General features: G+C 36.6%; 1 protein-coding gene and 1 long non-coding RNA gene across 3 annotated transcripts; one reads left to right on the top strand and one right to left on the bottom strand.

The window, feature by feature from the left end:
* Nucleotides 1-2,244: 2,244 nt before the first annotated feature.
* On the bottom strand, nucleotides 2,245-3,989 carry LOC127446917 (uncharacterized). Its single transcript, XR_007898266.1, has 3 exons — nucleotides 3,861-3,989; nucleotides 3,719-3,758; nucleotides 2,245-3,475 (listed from the first exon to the last, which is right to left on the bottom strand). It is a non-coding gene; the product is annotated as an uncharacterized LOC127446917 (long non-coding RNA).
* Nucleotides 3,990-4,314: 325 nt separating this feature from the next.
* Nucleotides 4,315-19,965, top strand: LOC127446911 (SH3 domain-binding protein 4-like). Of its 2 annotated transcripts, XM_051708233.1 has the most exons (5): nucleotides 4,320-4,469; nucleotides 7,410-7,615; nucleotides 7,701-10,051; nucleotides 18,211-18,399; nucleotides 19,364-19,965. In XM_051708233.1, exons 2-5 carry the CDS (start codon nucleotides 7,495-7,497, stop codon nucleotides 19,583-19,585), a joined length of 2,883 nt encoding a protein of 960 aa, XP_051564193.1. In that variant the 5' UTR covers nucleotides 4,320-4,469; nucleotides 7,410-7,494; the 3' UTR covers nucleotides 19,586-19,965. The 2 variants fall into 2 exon arrangements, with proteins under 2 accessions (XP_051564194.1, XP_051564193.1); XM_051708234.1 differs by lacking the exons at nucleotides 18,211-18,399; nucleotides 19,364-19,965 and adding an exon at nucleotides 13,147-18,204 and having other exon boundaries at nucleotides 4,315-4,469.
* The last annotated feature ends 586 nt before the right edge of the window (nucleotides 19,966-20,551 follow it).

The raw sequence follows: 20,551 nt of genomic DNA, 5'->3' as shown, positions 1-20,551 counted from the left end.
ACTTCATCTGTACATGCACTAAACTTGCGTAAAAGTATGTTAGCGTGTGTATACATCATGCGGCCTTGCCTTTCAATGTCCTCATCATCTGTCATCTGCTCAGTAATAAAATGTCCAAGATATTTTACCTTCACACAAACATTAAGATTCTTTCCAGACAATTTAAAAACAGGAAAGTTTAGACATTTATCCTCTTTAGTTCTGCAAATCATAACAACACTCTTACTAGCATTATATATGATATCATGTTCAAAACCATACACAGAACATAAATTGAGGAGCTGCTGAAGACCAGCACTACTGGGACGAAAGACCACAAGATCATCTGCATACGTAATATGGTTTGCTAAAATATTTCCAGTCATACACCCAGTATTACAGGCTTTCAAACATTTCGATAGATCATCAATATAGAGATTAAAGAGAATCGGTGACAAAATCCCCCCTTGCCTAACACCATTGCTGACCCCAAAATGGGCGCATACTTTACAACCCCATTTTACTTGCATGGTCTGATGAGCATACCAGTAAGCCAGAATCCACACAGTGTATTTAGGCACCCCCCTTTGTCTCATTTTAAGAAATAACTTTCCATTATTTCCATTAAATATACATTTATACATTTTATTTCAAGAAAAATCAATCACATTAAGACGATAAGACGCAAAACTGTTAGGCATCCTCTGTTTGTGTGTTTATTATTATGCTATATGCCCACCAGAGGCCGCCCGATAGCCTATGTATATTTAGACACATGATGCTCAAAACGACTAAACTAGCAGCTGCTTGTGTTTTAAATGCGGTCGAATTTCAGAAAGCTCGTTCAATCAGGAGATTTTATGAGGCCTTCATAAAACATAATCAGATTATATACAACTGTTAACTATTTAGGAGGATTTTTTATTGCAATTCTTCCCAATAAATGTCCAAACCTCAGCTGAGTTTTAACTAATATTATAATATTATATCATATAATATTTCATTTAAAAATGAAATGCAAAAAACTACAATATATAACATTCAAATAGTTTCCCACTGCATGGAATAATGGGGAATAGAACGTAATGCAATAAAAAAGTACCGCGGTAAAGTTAGTTTGACGTTCGACATTCGTTAGATATTCGGTTTCTCTTACCCGCACTCCCTTCAGTCGACAATCTTACAAAGATGTCACTAGCACACTTGGTTTAAAGGGAGTACAACTATACTATATGGGCATAAAAACTGGATTCAGAACAGTCAACGCTAGGTGTAGCTGCAAAATTATGCCTGAAATGCTCCGGTAAGGGACCGTCTGAAAACTCCACACACTACGCTAAAACATAGAAGACGTCCACTCATTCATTCAATTACAACAATCAAGTTATACATGAACAAAAAAATAAAAATAAAAATAAAATACATTTTCACATTTAGAATGTTCTAATAACTTCCCAGAGGATATATGGACTTACCACAGGTGAGATTATTACAGTATGATCAATTATATAAGTACAGTAATCAATTATTTTAGAAAAATATTCAGTAAAATGAACCAAAATTATATTTTCTCATTTTAAATGTTGTAGTAACCTTTCAGAGGATATTCGGATTTACAACAGGTGAGATTATTACAGTGTGTTCTATTATATGAATACAGAAATCAATTATTTTAGAAACAATTCTATACATTTCTGTAAATACTGTATCAGCTTCATGTTATATAGGCTTAACAGGAGAGATGGCATAATAAAGTCTGATTGCTGACGGCAAGCAAGATCTCCACGATCGCTTCCTAGGGCACGGTGCTCATAAAATCGCTGTTGTGGAGAGGATGCTTTAACATCTGACTTCAGTAAATGTATATCAAGTCTGGTATAGCTGTCCTTTCTGATAATTTCCTGTACATATATTTAGTCATCTGCTCTGATTTACTGTTGCATCCTGTGCCTCAATTATAGTCAGACTCAGGGGTTCCTTCAAACTCCACCACCAGCTTTTTTATGTTTGTGATATTCAGCTGCAGTTGTTTTCTACAATACAAGACAAAGTCATCCACCAGCTTTTTGTAATCGGAGTCTTCTCAATTTTCAATGCAATATCCAGTTGAAGTTTCAACTGCAAACTTAATGCAAGGAAACTGTGTTTGTATGAGTATTTCTCCAACTGGATGTTTCATCAGATACTTCATTTTATATGAAGTGAGATAAGACCTGATATAAAAGTAATTGTAAAGTTGAGACAGGCTGAAGAAAGGAACAGACGATGACGAGTGAACCCAAGTGCAGTATTTATTAACAACGTGAAATCCAATACGAAACAAACATAAATTACTTGACTTGACAACGTTACACCAAAACAATACTTGAAAAAAGACAATGGCAAATATGAGGGCTTAAATACATGAACATGGGTAACCACATGACAGAGACAACCAATGACGAGACTAAACTAATGAACATGATAACAAGGCAATGAAACAAGAACCAATGATAAAGAGAACTGATAACAAGACTCATAAACATAGACCAATGAAGAGACAGGACTAATAAATATGGTGGAAAATGTTTAAAACACCTTAAAACATGACAATAATATTACTGTGATAATTCCCAGTAACAAATAAGTAGGACATCTGTGGTATTTATTTTTTCAAAAATTCTTTTATAATGATCCCCAAGTTGTTATGTTAATGCTGTCATAAATTGTTTTCTAAACTTAGGTATATTCACTACATTTCCATTAACAAAATTTATAACAAATTCATAACAAATATTCCACCAAAAAAGTTTATTGCTATTATGCTATATTTTTATTCCTTCTGTAAGACTATTTTAAATTAATTTGGGATGTTCTTTAAAGAATGTGACAGGCAAGTCAATTTGCAGTGTTTTTCATTTTATTTCAGTAAATAACTGAATAAGTTGTTGCTAATTAATTGGCTTTGAGTGACATTGGATAATTTAAGGGATACAATGGTTTTAATCGATGGTTGTTTCAGTCAGGACCATTTGCATCAAGTGTATCAATTTTACTTTCATTTGAAGTAATAATTTCATTGTATGCTTCTTTTCTAGGCTCTCACTGCCCAGCCATTCATGGGTAGAGCAGGGAGAACAGAACTGAATTTATAGTGAAAGTCCAATCAGAGGGCAAATTCATTAAATCAGGGCAAGAAAAACGTAAAGTAGCATTGGTCGCAACAGGCAGGGAGGCAGAAAACCAGATGAAAAAAGCCTTAATTTAAGAGACACACAAGGAACATACAAAACTCCCTGAACAAGTAGCAGGAACAGACAAAAAGCTAAATAACAGGCAGAGTATAAATTCACAGGGAAAAAGAAGACACTAGCACAATAAATATGTGGGTGGAGGTGGAAAAGCACAACTATTTATTATTTTCTAAAATAATTCATTATTGTACTCATATTGTTAAAAATACTGTAATGATCGCATCTGTATGAAGTCCGTCTATCCTCTGGGAAGTTACTACAACCTTTAGAATGAGAAAATATCATTTTGGTGAATTTTACTGAATATTTTCTAAAATAATTGAATACTGTACTTATATAATTGATCATGCTGTAATAATCACACCTGTAGTAAGTTCATATATCCTGTGGAAAGTTACTACATCCTTTAGAATGTGAAAATATCATTTTGGTGAATTTTAGCGAATATTTTTCTAAAATAATTGATTTCTGTACTCATGTAATTGATCATACTGTAATAATCTCACCTGTAGTAAGTCCATCTGTCCTCTAAGAAGTTACTACACCCTTTAGAATGTTAAAATAGAATTTTAGTGAATTTTAGTGATTTTTTATCTAAAATAATTGATTACTGTACTTATATAATTGATGATACTGTAATAATCTCACCTGTAGTAAGTCCATATATCCTCTGGGAAGTTATTAGAACATTCTGAATGTGAAAATGTATTTTACCGTTTGTTTGTTTTTTCTTTCCCATGTATAACTTGGCACGTCAACTGAACGAATGAGTGGACATCGCCTGTTTTAGCGTAGTGTGTGGAGTTTTCAGACGGTCCCTTACATCTGCTAGGCAGTTAAAGCGCATCGGAGTATTTCAGGCATAATTTTGCAGCTACACCTAGCGTTGACTGTTCTGAATCCAGTTTTTATGCCCATAGAGTATAGTTGTACTCCCTTTAAACCAAGTGTGCTAATGACATCTTTGTAAGATTGTCGACTGAAGGGAGCGCGGGTAAGAGAAACCGAATATCTAACGAATGTCGAACGTCAAACTAACTTTACCGCGGTTAAAAACCGTTGCGGATAAATTATAATGGCAGACTTAGATTGTTGTTTCAAAGCAACAGGTTTTGTCCATCTCGTTTTCCGGGACTCCTCCTCTCTGATGACATCACAAGGTTCCTCCGCCCGTGAAGTGAAGCGCTGGACTCACAATCAGCCGCATATAACGGTGCCGTCCTCAATCACCAAGTAACACTACTGCAACTGCACAAAGTGAGTAGAATTTCCATCTTTTACCATTTATTTCTACATCTTTTATCTATTATTTCTATGATTACCTTTTTATTGCGGATCGCGTCTCCTCCTACCATTCAGCTACTTTTCCAAAACTTGCAACTCTTGCTTCGTACACTTTAGAAAATGTTAATGTTTCCTGTTTGACACTGGAAATTCGCATGTAAAATGGGAGCAGTGTCAGTGTTGGTCTTCCACTTGTGTGTGTGCGCGCGCGCGCGTGTGTGTGTGCAGGTTTAAGTGGTTTACAAGGATTTTTTTTAGGTTACAAACTGGTAATTACAAGGGTATTATGCTATAAATGTGGTTTATGAGGACATTTCTAGTGTCCCCATAATTTAAATCGCTTAAAAAACACACTAAACGATGTTTTATTGAAAATATAAAAATGCAGAAAGTTTTTTGTGAGGTTAGGTTTAGGGGTAGGGTTAGGGGATAGAATCTATAGTTTGTACAGTATAAAAATCATTATGTCTATGGAGAGACCTCATAATGATAGCTGTACCAACGTGTGTGTGTGTGTGTGTGTGTGTGTGTGTGTGTGTGTGTGTGTGTGTGTGTGTGTGTGTGTATTTCACAATCCGTTTCAACTTGTCAGAGGTACACCCACCCATTAGTGAAGTCAGTTTCTTATCTTTAAAAATAAATCATCTGAACTCACTGTTTTGAAGGGTTCAGTCGAGGTACTATCCAATTATTGCATTGAATCCTAAAGAAACAGGGCAATAGCTTTAGAAATATAGCACAACATTGGCAAAAATTACTTATTTGAGCAATATATAGGCTATATATATCCTTTTTAGACTGTGTGAACATAAGTCAAATTGTAACCGGTGCAAATTGTATTAGTGTCTGAACTCAAGCATTTGCCTCTCATGTCATACCCCTAAGAAGTTCCTCTTAAATAATATATGCTAGTACTACAGCATTAATGTTTTATTTAAATAGAATGAACATGATTTTAAATTTTAATTAAATTCCTCCTCTACATGTACATTTTGAAATCTGTGTGGAAGCACTTTACAATTAAACAGGGTGCAGTTTTCAGGCAGTTAGCCTACTGCTTTTAACTCTGATCTGAGGGATCCCTGGAAGTCTGCTTGACAAAAAAGTTTTTAACAGGAATATTGCAGTGCTAACTTTTAAGGTATTTTTTAGAAATTCACATTGTTTAAATATTGTATAAAGCCATTCCACTGAAGAGTAGCTGTCATGCCTAAAATCCTGCAGGCTTGCTCAGTTTGATGTTCATTTTGAAAAATGCTATAAAATATGAATAAATTAATATAATTTACATGCCAGTACCAGTTAATTTAAAAATGTGCAATTCACTCACTGAGATTTTCTTATGCCACAGACTTCTGTGTCCTAATGTAGCCTAAAGGTGGTAGTTAACTTGATTGTGCAATTTCAGTTTTGAGAAATGTGTCATCCTCATTTCACAGGCATTTCCTCTGTACTATATTTTTTCGAAAAAACAAAAGGTGGAACATAATCTTTAGTAGATCCTACAGCGCTATACACACACAAACATGAATGAATGAATAAAGTAAACTGTAAGTCACACTTTTGTAGTAATTTCTCACATGATAACTCAATATAAGATTGAGATTGATTTCTTCACCTAATTTAATTGTGAAGAATTGTTTGCAACTCAAAGTTCTTTTGGGGGCTCTAACGATAGCATGAACAAAGAAAGCCCTTTTCCTCTGTGAATTGGTACATGCAGTTGCTGGCTGTGAAGACTGCCTTTCAGTTGCTGATAATTTATTTGAGCCCATATTTGCTGTTTGTGTAATGTATTTCTGTGTGGACTGTCTAATAACATTGATGATTCAATGTATATAAAACTGTTACCCTTGCCAGTAAGGCAACTCAACCCATAGTGGCTTTTGCTTTCACTTATGGTGAGGTTTCAAGGAGATCTACAGGTTTTAAACAAGTGGCTATTAACATTGACTGCTTTAAGTGATATGTTATTCTGTCAATCTGATATAGTTTCATAATATGTCAGATTGTATTTGTGTGAGACATGTACAGCTGGGCATTTTCTCTAAAGGCGCTTCATTGTGTGTGCTTTCTTCCCCAAGGTGGTAGCCATGGAAACCACTAATGTGTATTGCTGGAGGGCCTTTATAGCTCATGATCTGACTGAAGAGGATGCACTCAAACACTATCCTACTTTTGATTACTAAATGCAAGAGACGTTTGATTCTTAAGCTTGTACATCGTTCACTTAAGCAGATCAGATGAAACATATATGTTTATTAATAATTCAATCACTTTGTACAAACTTTGAAGCAATCACTGGATAAAGTCAGTCATTATGCATAGAGTAAGATAAAACTCTCTCCTCAATTAAAATAAAAAGAGGAAACAAATGTAATGTCTTTGTAAATATGTAAGATTGTAAGGTAGTGACTGTGCTAACCTTGAGACCAGCTAACCTTGTTTTTTTCTCCCTCTGTCTTCAAGAGGATGTTGGTAATAAGGTAGACTTGTCTGGACAAGAACAAATAGTTCTGCCCTTAATAGCTTCACTTCAAGACATGTAGTGGCACAATGTGGCCTCTCTAACTTTAAGGCAATAAATTAAAGACCATAAATCTGAATATTGTCTTAAAATTTATGGACAGAGCTTAAGAATTCGTTCTGCAGTGGCTAATCTTACTTAAAATTATAATTAACATTGAATGAATTTATACGTATAATGGTTCACTGTGTGTAAATTTTATTTGTAATCATTCTCTTAATAATGACTGTTTGTTCATATTTTTCTGATCACCTGTTAATTAATCAGTATTCCGGTTCATCCCTGATGGTCTTATCCCTAATCCTAACCTTATCAAACATCCTTAAATAATTTTCAGCAGAAAAAAAGTAAATTCATAAGGCTCTCTCATTTTTTTATTATTACAGATTCTATGGAAGGCCACCCATCTCTTACACTGGAAGCGAACAATGGAAAGAAAAACCTGAGTGAAGTTCCTTAGGAAAACACACCATGGCTGCCCATCGCATTCGAACAGCAAACAACAACACTGTGCTCCCTCGCTGCAAATCTGAGGGCACACTGATTGATCTCAGTCAAGGCGTATCAGAGGCTACCCTCACAGATGTTAAAGGTCTCCTTCTCATTTTCACCTCACAGAATCACATACTTTTAACTTTGTTTTAATCTAAATCTCATTCACCTCATTTATTTTACAGTGCCTTCACCTAGTGCCTTACGACTGGATGCTACTGCCTCATTTGCCACTGTCAGGGAAGTCATTGCCATTAAGGATTACTGTCCTTCAAGCTTTACCACTCTGAAGTTCTCTAAGGGAGACTGTCTTTATGTTCTGGATACATCTGGTGGAGAGTGGTGGTATGCACACAACAGTAAAGAGATGGGCTATATCCCAGCTGCCTACGTCCAACCAATCAATTATCGAGATTCCTCATTCAGTGACAGTGGCATGATTGACAGCCTAGGTGATATTTCTGAGGGAGCCAAAGAAATGGACCTCTCTGGGGAGTGGAAAGGGTCTTCAAAAGCCACAGAATCTCAAAATGGAAAACCATTTGTTAATAAACGGATGTCTACTAACCCTTTCCTAAATGATGCACTTCAAAGCACAGCTGACCAAAACAGTAACCAGAATTCTGCAAGTGTTTTGTTTTTTGATAATCTCTCCCCTTCTATATCAAACACTAGCAGCACTATTAATATAAATGGCTTTGGGAGCGGGCTACTTGACACAAACATTTTCAGCCGCAGCTCAGGGATTGGTCCAAATCTTCGCAGAGACAACCCATTTTTTAAGAGCAAGCGTTGCTACAGCATGTCAGAACTGTCGGTCCTGCAGTCCTTGTCCGATGGACCTCAAGCGTCCTTAAGTTTTTTTGGTGGCATGAAATCACCCAAACCTGAGCATTATCAGAGTCGAGAGGATTTCAAAACGGCATGGTTAAACCACCGTAAACTTACACGATCCTGCCATGATCTGGACTCAATAGGACAAAACCCAGGCTGGGGGCAAACCCAGCCCATAGAGACCAACATCGTGTGTAAACTGGACAGCTCTGGTGGTGCCGTACAGCTACCAAATACCAGTATCAGCATACATGTCCCTGAAGGCCATGTTGCACCATGTGACACTCAACAGATATCATTGAAGGCCCTACTAGACCCACCATTGGAGCTCAACAATGGTAGATGTACTACTGTAAGTCCAGTGGTGGAAGTCAAACTCAGTAACATGGAAACCAAGACCCCTGTCACTTTAGAGATGAAAGTGTCTGTTGTGGTGAAGATAGAGAGCCGCAAAACGGCCGAGGTGGTGTGTGTCAGAAGTGACTGCAAGGAAGGGCCTTATGTCCCAATTCCACATGTATACATGTATGGAGACACAGTCCAAGTAACTCTGGACAATTTAGAGCCATGCATGTACATTTCTGTGGTTGCCCAAGCCCAGGTGGTGGCCCCATACAACACAGTCTGGGAACATGTTGTAAAAAAGGTCACTCTTGGGGTGTATGGGCCAAAACACATTCACCCATCCTTTAAGATGGTGGTTGCCATTTTTGGGCATGACTGTGCCCCAAAGACATTGATAGTGAGTGATGGAAAAAAGCACTCACAGTCTACTCTACCTGTCATCCTGCAGCTCTGGGGGAAGCACCAGTTTGTCCTTGCAAAACCTCAAGACCTTCAGGTTGGTGTGTATTCTAACATGTCCAATTTCGAAGTGAGAGCCAATGAACAAGCCAGGACTGTGAGGGGTTTTCAGATCAAACTTGGCAAAGTGGGCCGTCTTGTCTACATGATTGCAGCCCGTGATCCTGCAGACATTTCAGACTTTACTTTGCGAATTCAGGTTAAGGATGATAATGACTGCATCCTTGCCCAGTTCTGTGTTCAGACCCCACCGCCTCCACCAAAGACAAACACAAGGATCTCTGTGAGACGTTTCCTAAAGAAAAAAGAAGTTAACAAAATTGTATTGTCTCCTCTTGTGTCAACTGCAAAGTACCCTGTGTTTCAGGACAGACTTGTCAAAAACCTGAAATTTGCTAAGTTGCTTAAAACTGTTATAAGGCAGTCCAAAAGCCAGTATTTGCTGGAGTACCTTAAAGGTGATGTAGTGGCACTTCTGAGTGAGGAAAAAATAAAACTCAAAGGACATTTATGGACCAAAGACTGGTACATTGGATACTATCATGGAAGAATTGGATTGGTCCATGTTAAAAATATTCTTATCATGGGAAAAGTGAAACCTCCACATAACCAAGGGCCTGATCTTACGACTGCAATACTTTTAGAGCAGATCCTCAAGCCCTGTATGTGCCTGACTTACATCTACGCATCAGTGCGGACAATAATGATGGAAAATGTGGCGAGTTGGAGAGCTTTTGCTGATGCCCTGGGCTATGTCAACCTACCTCTGACACACTTCTGTCGGACAGAGCCAGACAGTGAGCCTGAGAAAGTTGCTTCTGTTCTTGAGAGGCTTAAGGAAGACTGCAATGCAGCTGAGGGCAAGGAGAGGAAGTCTTTCCAGAAGGAACTCATGAAGGTAGGCACTGATTTGGGGGGGGAAGTACATTTTTCAACTAAATCTGGGTGTAGTGGGTCTGTGTATTGTGAGCATGTTTTGTAGAATCTAAGGTTTTTACAATTTTTGGAATTGACCATTTTTATTAAGCAGTATTTCCCATGTGTGCAGCACATAGAAGTAATAGCTCTTTAATTGCATTGTGGTGTACAAAAATTCATTAATGCAGCATTTGTAAAAAAAAAAAATAATAATTGGTGGTGCTGTAGCAGCATTTGGAATCAACGTAGAAGAGACTGCTGAATCCTGGAAATATTAACAAAACAAGACAGAGCATGAAAAAACAGCAGGTAAACTTAATCACTTCAGCTTTTCTTTTTATTTTATTTACTGTATATTTTTGAGAGAGGAATGGCAAAAAACAACATCTATGATGGGGGAAAAAGACAGTTCTCTGTAGACCTTTTGCGATTATTTAATAACCGTCTGATTTTTGGTTATTTGATCTAACTGTGGTTATTTGAGATAACCACGATTATTGGACATTCTAATTCCAATCACAATTTAATGCCCCAAAAGGGGAATTTTAAGCAATTATACTGTATAAATGCCATGCATGGCGCGTCTGTGTGTCATTCAGTTGGAGTCCGAGCGTCACTGAGCCGCACCGCGGACATCAACCAGCTCCTGTCTGGAAGAGCGCGTGTTGTCAGCAGAGGTTCGCGCCAAATTCTGACAAAAATATAAATGAGCAAATATAAACTGTAATAGTGAACGCAAAGCGCTACGGTTCCACTTTAAACGATCTTGTAATGTTAAAGGTTCCTGGTTCATACACGCAGTGATAATGACACATAGTGACACAGAGGAGGAGACACACTCTTGCTCTATTTCTGTGGAGTGATAAAATGATGAAACAAAAAGGTTGTGCTTCATGACAAATAGCTCGTGTGTTTAAACAGAGCATTAAAATAATGTGCAAAAGTGAAGAAATTAGGACAGAAATATTTTACTATTGCATAATATAATAAATATTAGATTTTTTTTTATTTTTATAGAAACATATACTATAAAATATATGAGTTAAAAAAACAACAGTGTAAATGACCAAAACTAAAGCTGACAAAAAAGAGAGACATATTTGAAGTATTTAGAAATATTTTGATATTTTATTTTAATTTTATTTTTTTCATATCATTCATAAGTTTTTAAAGCCTTAAAAAGAAATCATATAACATGGAATCAGTAACATGGAAGCCAAGACCCCTGTCACTTTAGAGATGAAAGTGTCTGTTGTGGTGAAGATAGAGAGCCGCAAAACGGCCAAAGACAAACACAAGGATCTCTGTGAGACGTTTCCTAAAGAAAAAATTCATATGTTTTTAAAGCCTTAAAAAGAAATCATATATCCCTATTTTATTATTTATGTATTTCAATTTAAATAAAAATGACTTATTCATTTTTATGAAGCACACATGCAGAAAAAAGCACACCTTAAAAAATATGACAATTTATATTGCAATTAACCGCCATAGCCCTAAAACAGAAAATACATCATCATAATTGCAATTATTTGTTTGACAATTAATCGTCAGCCAAATTTCATAACTGTGACAGCCCTAGTCCTCTGATAATAGAATGACATGCTGGGCCTCAGAAAAATTATCTTAAATATACATTTATGTATTATTTATAACACTCACAACTGTGAGAGTTTTGAGGGAAGAGAAACGTTTTTGATGAGAGCAGTAAATGAACAAGTCAGAATTGTGAAAAACTTAAATATAATAGTTATGTCACATGCAGTGTTGGGTGTAATCCAATTACAAAGTAATTAGTTACTGTAATATAATTACTTTTAATTCAAAAAAGTAGTGTGATGCATTTCATTTTAAATTCTTGTAAACAGATTACAGTTACTGACTTTTAATTAATTTAATTACTTGTAAATACATTACAGGGTTATGCTTCTAAGATATTATTTATGTAGAATGCATTAATTATGGCCCTGTTACGAGTCATTGTGAAGGAGAAATATGAGGTGCTGAGTGTATGACTTGTGTATAGCAATGAACAAGAATGAAATATTTTGAATTTGTTGAGCGGAAAAGTGTTTTAGGAAGTAATTAGTAAAGTAATCTTATTACAATTTTTGAGAAATAATTAGTCATTTGTAGTGGATTACTATAAATTGTTTGTATTTAAAATTTAAAATTAAAGGCCTTAATATTTGTGTGAAACATCAGACATCAATAATGTAGTATCAACTACTGATAATGTTAAAGGGGTCATGAAATGATCTTTTTTAATAGTTTTTTTATCTTCCCTGAGGTCCAATGATAACGTTAGTTAGTTTTTTTGCATTAAAACAGTCATAATTTAGTAATGTATGATCATTTTCCACCCTGTCTCTGGCCCTCTGTCTGAAACACTCGGTTTAGGCCTAAGCGCCCCCTTAAAACTTCAACGTAAGTGCCCACTGTTATGATTGGCTAACATCATGCAGCCCCTCAAATGGAGCCATTTTTGAAACTCAATCTGAAGAGAATGAACAAGCCCCTCAACATTATAAAACGAAACTTCAGGGTTTACACAAAACGCACATCCAACACATTGCATCTGAATATATTAAACTGTTCATCTCAAGCACAACTGTAAACATTCACACCCTGTCTACTCTGGATGCGAGAATCGCGTCGAGCAATAGAACCCATTATAATCAGTGATGCTGTCTATCATGGAAGCATCCGCTGCAGCGCGTCGCATTGCGCAGACAGTAAACAGATGTCCCTTTCCATTTTGCACTGCACGTGGTGGTGCTATACTGCCAACAAATAAACGGTTTAGAAAGTTAGTGTCGACAGCCTCAAGCCGTTGCATCGCGTTGCGTCATACCAGGTGTAAACAGGGCCATAATCACATCACTAACATTAAAGACTTTCGGCAGTATAATTGATGAACATACCTAAGGTAGATAGATTTCTAATCCATGTAAGTTTTGCTTGTGTATACTTACATGTGCTCTTCAGCCCAGTGTTTTCTATTAGAAATGAAGCATGCTACTGTAAATGAATGTCAGGAACGTTTTTTTTTTTTTTTTTTTTTACTGAAATCAGGAAAGGATCTTTTATGACCATCTAATCGACCTGTGGGTGAAGATGCCGGAAGACATGAATGTATTGATGGAGAATCTAAGTTGTGCAGATGTTTCCTTTCTTATTGTTAGCGTCTAAACAGAAGCATCAAATATGGAACAAGAGGCGCCCTAAACTAAACAAACCACCTCCACACCTACAAAACCCCTGCTGGGGGACTGCAAACAGACATGGATCTGTAATTCTCTGCACATTTTAATAAATGACTTTTTATAGAAGATATATTTGCATTTTATATCAGTAAAATTTCCATAGTTAATACTTTAATTTTTACCCTGTCTTATTCTTTAGCCTGAGTTTTAATTGTGGTCAATTTACAGACATGCTTCTGAACCAAGAAGAACTTAAGTGAACTGTTCTGAACTTGTTTTGACTGTTTGATTCCTTTGTATCCTCCCATGTCCCATAGCAGATTGTTAGAACAGAAAGAGAGGTTCTCTTTAAAACAGTGATTTCTGACCTGAGTTTATAAACAGAGATAAGCAGACTGAATGGTCAGCTCTTGTGAAGGGGCATGCAAGAGGAAAGATGAGTACTATTATGAATTTAGATGTTGAAGAAGAAGAGTTAAAAAGAGAAACATATATAGCATTCAAGTAATGTGCTGAAGAATATTTCCTATTAGAATGTAAGCTAACACACTGTTAAATCTATCACAAAACATAACAAATGTTATGGCTTGATTTGCTCAGACAGTATTTAAGTGTAATAAATTAAAGCTTAGTTCAACTGGTAGTGCATGGCACTAACAATGCCACGGTCACGCATGTACTAAAAAAACTTAGAGCTAGAATTTATTCAAGTTGCTTTTGGATACAAGCCAAATGCATACATGTGAATGTGTAAAATAAAGCTAGATACTTAGGTTTATTTGTAAATGTATACATATAGCCTTCCTTTGTTCTCTTGTTATACTTTTATTCTTTAACTTTTTGTTAAACTCATACAGATTTCTGGTTTTGGTTAGTTTCAGTTTAAAAATGCACTGTTAAGTGGACTTGTAGGTAAAGCATTTCACTGCCTATTCACCATGTGTGTATGAGACAAATTGTGACTTTGATTGGTTGAGTTCAGAATGTTCTAATGGGCTACAAATGTCTCAGTATGTGATTTTAGAGCATTTTGTGCTTCCACAGATCAGCTTTTCAGAGCTCAAATCAACAAGTAACACCTCGTTGAAAGAATGTTTACAGTTGCCCAGCAAATTTAGTGGTGTCTTAAGCCAGGGATTTTCAAACTTTGTAATGCCAAGGACCCCCAAATTTAATGATCCCCTTGCGAGGGACCCCCTCTGTGAGAAAAGTAGTAACCATGATATTATAAGGACGTCTTGTTTGCAAAGTTAAATAATTGGCTTTTATATTGTCATAGTACAAAAGTAAACAAAACAAACAAAAATATTAAAATATTTTGGGGAAAATATTTGCTTTATATTAAGTTTACAGTGTATCTTTCTTATTCTGGAGTAATGTTATACTGTATGTATAAACCCAAAGAGAAAGATTTTTAATTCAATTCAGTTAAAAAAATTATATTTTAAATATTCATATTTATTGTGAAAAAAGTGCTTTATAAATAAATTTGTAAATGTATACAATAAAACAATAAATATTGTTTTAAAGCAGCTTTACAGAGAATAGTGTATTACAACCCTTATTTTTCACAATTGATTTTTAAATATGAAAAATAAATTAATAATCATGATTAATCTAATGATTTCAGAATGATTTAAACTTTTTTCAAAGAAAATTTCCCTGCACCCCCTTGTGGCCCCCTGGGGGTCCCCAGACCCCAGTTTGAAAACCCCTGTGTAAAGCAACAATGAAGAGAAGGAGATAGAATACAATGATGACAACTTGGCATATTTGTTTGCAAAATAAACAAATTGTTAGGGAATAACTGTCATTAGAATAATTATCAACACTTGATTTTTTACCATTCAATTTGAAAGTGATCACAATGTTCTGTCTGCTAATTTCATACCAGTTAGAAGAACCTGAATGTTCTAGTTCCGCTTGCGATGCCACAGTTAACTTCCTTGTATAACTGTATACTTTATGACATCTACTGAATAATAATTTGGGATTCTGTGATAGTCAAAAGTCTGAGCAGACAGGGTCTAGAGGCACGAAATATTGTTGGACTTTCTGTTACAATTCTGACTTTGTAGGGTTTACTTAATAAGTTCCTGACTCCTGTTACAGGGGGAAGAGGTGATGCATGAAAGGCCTTATCTTTCTTCTGCTAATGCACACAGTCTGTGTTTACACAGTGTGACACATTCACACACAGTAAGCTTTCTGGACACTCTCACTACATTGAGGACCACGTTTCACAATGTAAAGTGTGATTTTTTTATTTTTTATTTTTTTATTTTTTTTAATGGTAAATACTGTCTCCTATCCTGTTGTGTAATATGCAGAAAAAAAACAATAAGTAATCCATTCGTAGGTTGATTTTACTTAAAAGTGTTTATACTGTGGTGCTATCAAAACATTGTTCTGTTTGCTTGAGCATCCCAACCAGCCAGACAGCAACAGTGTTTGAGACTTGATTATCTGTCTAACAAATGGCAGATAGATGGAGTGTTCAATAAACCTGCTTGAAAATGTTTATTTTTTTTTTTTTTTTTTATTTTTTTGCAATTCTTCATCATTAATACAACAAGCTCATATCTGCACCTCGATACATTGAAATGTACAGTGATTGGGGGTACGACAGGTTTGGAGTGTTATTTGTGCTGATAGCTTTCTGTTCTTGTAGCATAGTCAGTTTGTTTATACAGCTTCTTTATCATGCATGTGTAAAGTTGTCCTTTTTTAAACACTGACTGAACATACAAGCCATACAAGGAGTGGTGGTGGTGTAGTGGACTAAAGCACTGAACTGGTAAGCAGAAAGTTGTTGGTTTGTTCCCCACAGCCACCACCATTGTGTCCTTGAGCAAGGCACTTAACTCCAGATTGCTCCAGGGGGATTGTCCCTGTAATAAGGGCACTGTAAGTTGCTTTGGATAAAAGTGTCTGCCAAATGTGTAAATACATACCTTCCTTGTTGTTGTCATAAGAACAAGCATCCTTTAAATATCAGGCAAACCATCCAAGACTATCCAAGAATGCTATCTCATTCCTTTCTTTAGAGCTAGTCATTTAGCAGGTCTTCTGGGGCATCAGTGCTGTGTTCCTCCCCCTCTGTCTCTGAGCGGACTTCCTGTCATTCCAAGCATTCCAAGGCATGGAACTAGAATCAGAGATTAGTGGGTTTAGGGCGTGTAATGTGTGCTTGTGAACACTTGCTGCTGCTGTGTGTCTGTGCATGTCTATTTGAATGGATGAAGAACACCTGCACTGTTGTACTAATTTGAGTTTGAATACTGAATTAGATTTAATGATGGCATGCACACAGATTGCCATGATTCTTTGTTGTATAAATATAAAGCACTACCAAAGTGTGAATGTCACAATGACATCAACAGATATGCAGTTTCAGGCATTTAGAGTAGAATGGTGAATGTCGTATTCACGAAGCGTAGAGAACATAAGTCCACAATTAGTTTTTTAAATGTCACAATCAAACTTTCTTGAAGAAAAAAAGGTCACATTAATGAGGCAGAAATTTGCCAACAGAACAACCGGATATTCCTCCCAAACATTTTCCATTGTTCGAGGGCCCGGATTTGCTTTATTATATTGTGCTCATAAGAGCCTACACGTCGCTTCCTCCCTGCATTTCAGCATATTTATCAAAGCACCCTGCATGATAATTTGAGCTCTTGATTGGTCCAGTTTTTCTAAAAGGGAAAGTTCACCCAAAACTGAAAATGTTGTCATCATATACTCACTCTCATGTTGTTCCAAACCCGTATGGCTATCTTTCTTCTGTGGAACATAAAATGAGATGTTAAGCAGAATGTTAGCCTCAGTCACCATTCACTTTCATTGCATATTTGTCCATACAATGAAACATCTCCTTTTGTGTTCCATGCAAGAAAGGTGAGTTAGTGATGACAGAAATTTCATTTTTGGGTGAACTATCCCTTTAAACTACTTAGCAAAAAAATGGCAAAACCCTTCTTAATTGTGGAAGACATTTTATGGGATTCTGAAAGCAGAATAAGAACACACAAACTTCCGCAAACTACAAGGCTGGTTTGAGATGAGACAGAGCAGTTGGTATAACCTGCAGTAATTTACTTTAATTTAGAAGATTTGGTTTGATGGCTTTTAACTGCACCATATACAGTAACTGAGCACTTTATTCGGAACACTATGGTCCTAATAAAGTGTCCGACGTGATCTTCTTCTGTTGTAGCCCATCCACCTCAATGGACAACGTGTTGTGCATTCTGAGCTCTGAGCTCGAACCAGTCTGGCCATTCTCCGTTGACCTCTCTCACCAACAAAGCGTTTCCATCCGCAGAACTGCTGCTCACTGGATGTTTTTGTTTTTGGCACCATTCTTCTGAGTAAATTCTAGAGACTGTTGTGTGTGAAAATACCAGGAGATCAGCAGTTACAGAAATACTCAAACCAGCCCATCTGGCACCAACAATCATGCCACTGTGGAAATCACAGATCACATTTTTCCCCATTCTGATGGTTGATGTGAACATTAACTGGAGTTCCTGACCCGTATCTGCATGATTTTATGCATTGCACTGCTGTTACATGATTGGCTGATTAGATAATCACATGAATAACTAGTTGTATAGGTGTTGCTAATAAAGTGCTCAGTGAGTGTACTTGCATAGACATGAATTTCATCATGTGACAGTTTCTATCAGCTGATTTTTTTTTGGCATGATCATTTTGTTTGAGCATCCTTGGGCATTGTAACCAGTATTGCTTGTCTGGTTCTCACATTGACCATCTGCCAAAAAATAATATTTTTATATCGAACTTCACAAGTAATAACTGCATTAAAAAATTCAGCATTATCAAATTTCTGACTATATACAGTAGAGTGCACATTGGCTGAGGAACTATGTGATAATAAAGAGATGGTGTAACTGTATCTATCATTTAGGCACTTCTGAAGATGGACTGTCAGGGCTTGGTGGCACGGCTGGTCATGGACTTTGTGCTGTTGACCACAGCGGTCGAGGTGGCAGGCCGCTGGAGGGAGCTTGCTGAGAGACTGGCCAAAGTGTCCCGGAAGCAGATGGAAGCATATGAAGCTCCTCACAGAGACTGCAATGGACAGCTGGACAGTGAGGTGAAGAACTTGAATCGGAGCATTAAATCAAGACTGACTATCAGAGGAAATACCATAGAACCAAATTTTGTATCGAACAGGTTAAGGGTTTTCAGTTTTTTTTACATGTCACAATCTATTCAATTAAAGGGATAGTTCATCAAAAAATAAAAATTCTATACTCACCCTCTCATCTTGTTCCAAACCCGTATGACTTACTTTCTTCTGTGGATGTCTCAGTCACCATTTACTTTCATGTATAATAAAAAGATGCAAAGAAAGTGAATGGTGACTGAGGCTTCCATTCTGCCAATCATCTCATTTTGTGTTCCATGGAAGAAAGTAAGTCATACAGGTTTGGAATAATATGAAGGTGAAGGATGATGTGGATTGAAGGTGGGATTTTTTATCACACTGATCATTTTCCAATAGGCTTCTTTGACTAACAGTCTGCAGTGAAGTCAGTAAGTTGCTGTGAATCTCCCTTTCTTGAAGGATAAAGAACAGTGTCCTAGAGAGTTATGCACACAGCTGGTGAGAGTAAGTGCAACAGAAATTTTGTGAGCCTGTAAAGTTTAAAACTGGTGCATAGCAGATTACAGGAAATCTGTTGGTCATAATTACAATGTTTTTGCCAGAACCACTTTTAAAGCTCAGAAGATAAACTTGAAAGTTTGACCATCATTTGCTGGGACTATGAGCTTTCTTTTAGCACCTTTTTGTCTTAGGATATTTGCATAAATATATTCTAATACACAGCATATAGAATACAGAGGAAGTAATTTCTGTTCTGGGAACTGAATTAAGGACACCTGAGTGAAGAACAGGAATTATGACACATTATACCATACGTTAAATGTGTCTTATGGGTTCTGATGGGTAGAAGACTTTAGTTTTTAATATAAAGTGCATGCAGGTTTACATGTAAAACTCTAAAGAATCTTTGGCAAAGTGTTGTAAATCTGCCATCTCTTTCTCTCAAAAGGCCATGTGGAAACCTGCCTATGACTTCCTGGTCACATGGGCGGCCCAGATTGGAGACAGCTATAGAGATGTGATTCAGGAACTTCACACAGGCTTGGACAAAATGAAGAACCCTATAACCAAGCGCTGGAGACACATCACTGGCTCCCTCATTCTTGTTAACTGCCTAGATCTCTTACGGAGCTCCGCCTTCAGCACCTCCCCTCAAGATGATGCTATATAAAGGAGTACCTTAATGACCCTAACTTTTACAAGTACATATATATAAACTAAGATATGACTCTTGATAAGAATAAAAATATATATATTGCTCAATGCAAATTTTAATGATTTTATATTTTGTACAATAAATATACTTTTAAATTGTTATCCACAAATACTGTATTTGTTTGTTTGTTTGTTTTTTTGTTTTGTTTTTTGTGATGCCAACTACACTGTATGCTAAAATTGTTTCAATTTTCTCTGTCTGTACAGGCTACAGTATTGTGGTCTATTATTGTTGCAGTTCTACTGATAGTTTGTATTGATGTTTTTTATATAAGGAAAAGTAAATAATAAAAGTGTTATAATGATAAATAAAGTAAATAAAAGAAAAGAAACCTACTTAAGTCAAAATATAGTCTCAGATTAAGAAATACAGGAATGTCACTTTAGATTTTCACCTGTAAAGAAAACACAAAAAAATACCAAAATACAAAAATATGAACACAAACAAACATTAACATAAACACGAGTAAAATTAAGCATATGATCATCAACTGATCATAAACTATTTACTTTTCACTGCACACATATCAACATCAGGAAAATCAGACCTTTCCTGTCTGAATATGCTACACAGCTCCTGGTCCAAGCTCTGGTCATTTCAAGACTGGACTACTGCAGTGCTCTGTTGGCTGGCCTTCCAGCTAACACAATTAAGCCACCGCAGATGGTCCAGAAAGCAGCAGCGTGTCTGGTCTTCAATCAGCCAAAAAGGGCTCATCCACTGGCTACCTGTAGCTGCCCGCATCAAATTGAAGGCTTTGACTCTGGCTTTCAGAACAGCCAATGGAACCGCAACCTCTTCAATTCACTTCAGGTCTATGCTCCAACTCGCTCTCTGCAGTCTATGAATGAGCGACGCCTGGTGGTCCCATCACAATGACGCTCAAAGTCTATTTCACGATTGTTCACTTTCTCTGCTCCT

The sequence above is a fragment of the Myxocyprinus asiaticus genome, chromosome 10, assembly GCF_019703515.2.
Source record: "Myxocyprinus asiaticus isolate MX2 ecotype Aquarium Trade chromosome 10, UBuf_Myxa_2, whole genome shotgun sequence".
NCBI lineage: Eukaryota > Metazoa > Chordata > Actinopteri > Cypriniformes > Catostomidae > Myxocyprinus > Myxocyprinus asiaticus.
Note: the sequence above shows the minus strand (reverse complement) of the source record. Positions and strands in the feature narration are given on the sequence as shown.

Bases quoted from the DNA above. Each gene is read 5' to 3' on its own strand.
- LOC127446911 (XM_051708233.1), top strand. From the start codon at position 7,495: ATGGCTGCCCATCGCATTCGAACAGCAAACAACAACACTGTGCTCCCT. The intron at 7,616-7,700 runs GTCTCCTTCTCA...TTTATTTTACAG, and splicing joins TACCCTCACAGATGTTAAAG to TGCCTTCACCTAGTGCCTTA. The intron at 10,052-18,210 runs GTAGGCACTGAT...TCTATCATTTAG, and splicing joins TCCAGAAGGAACTCATGAAG to GCACTTCTGAAGATGGACTG.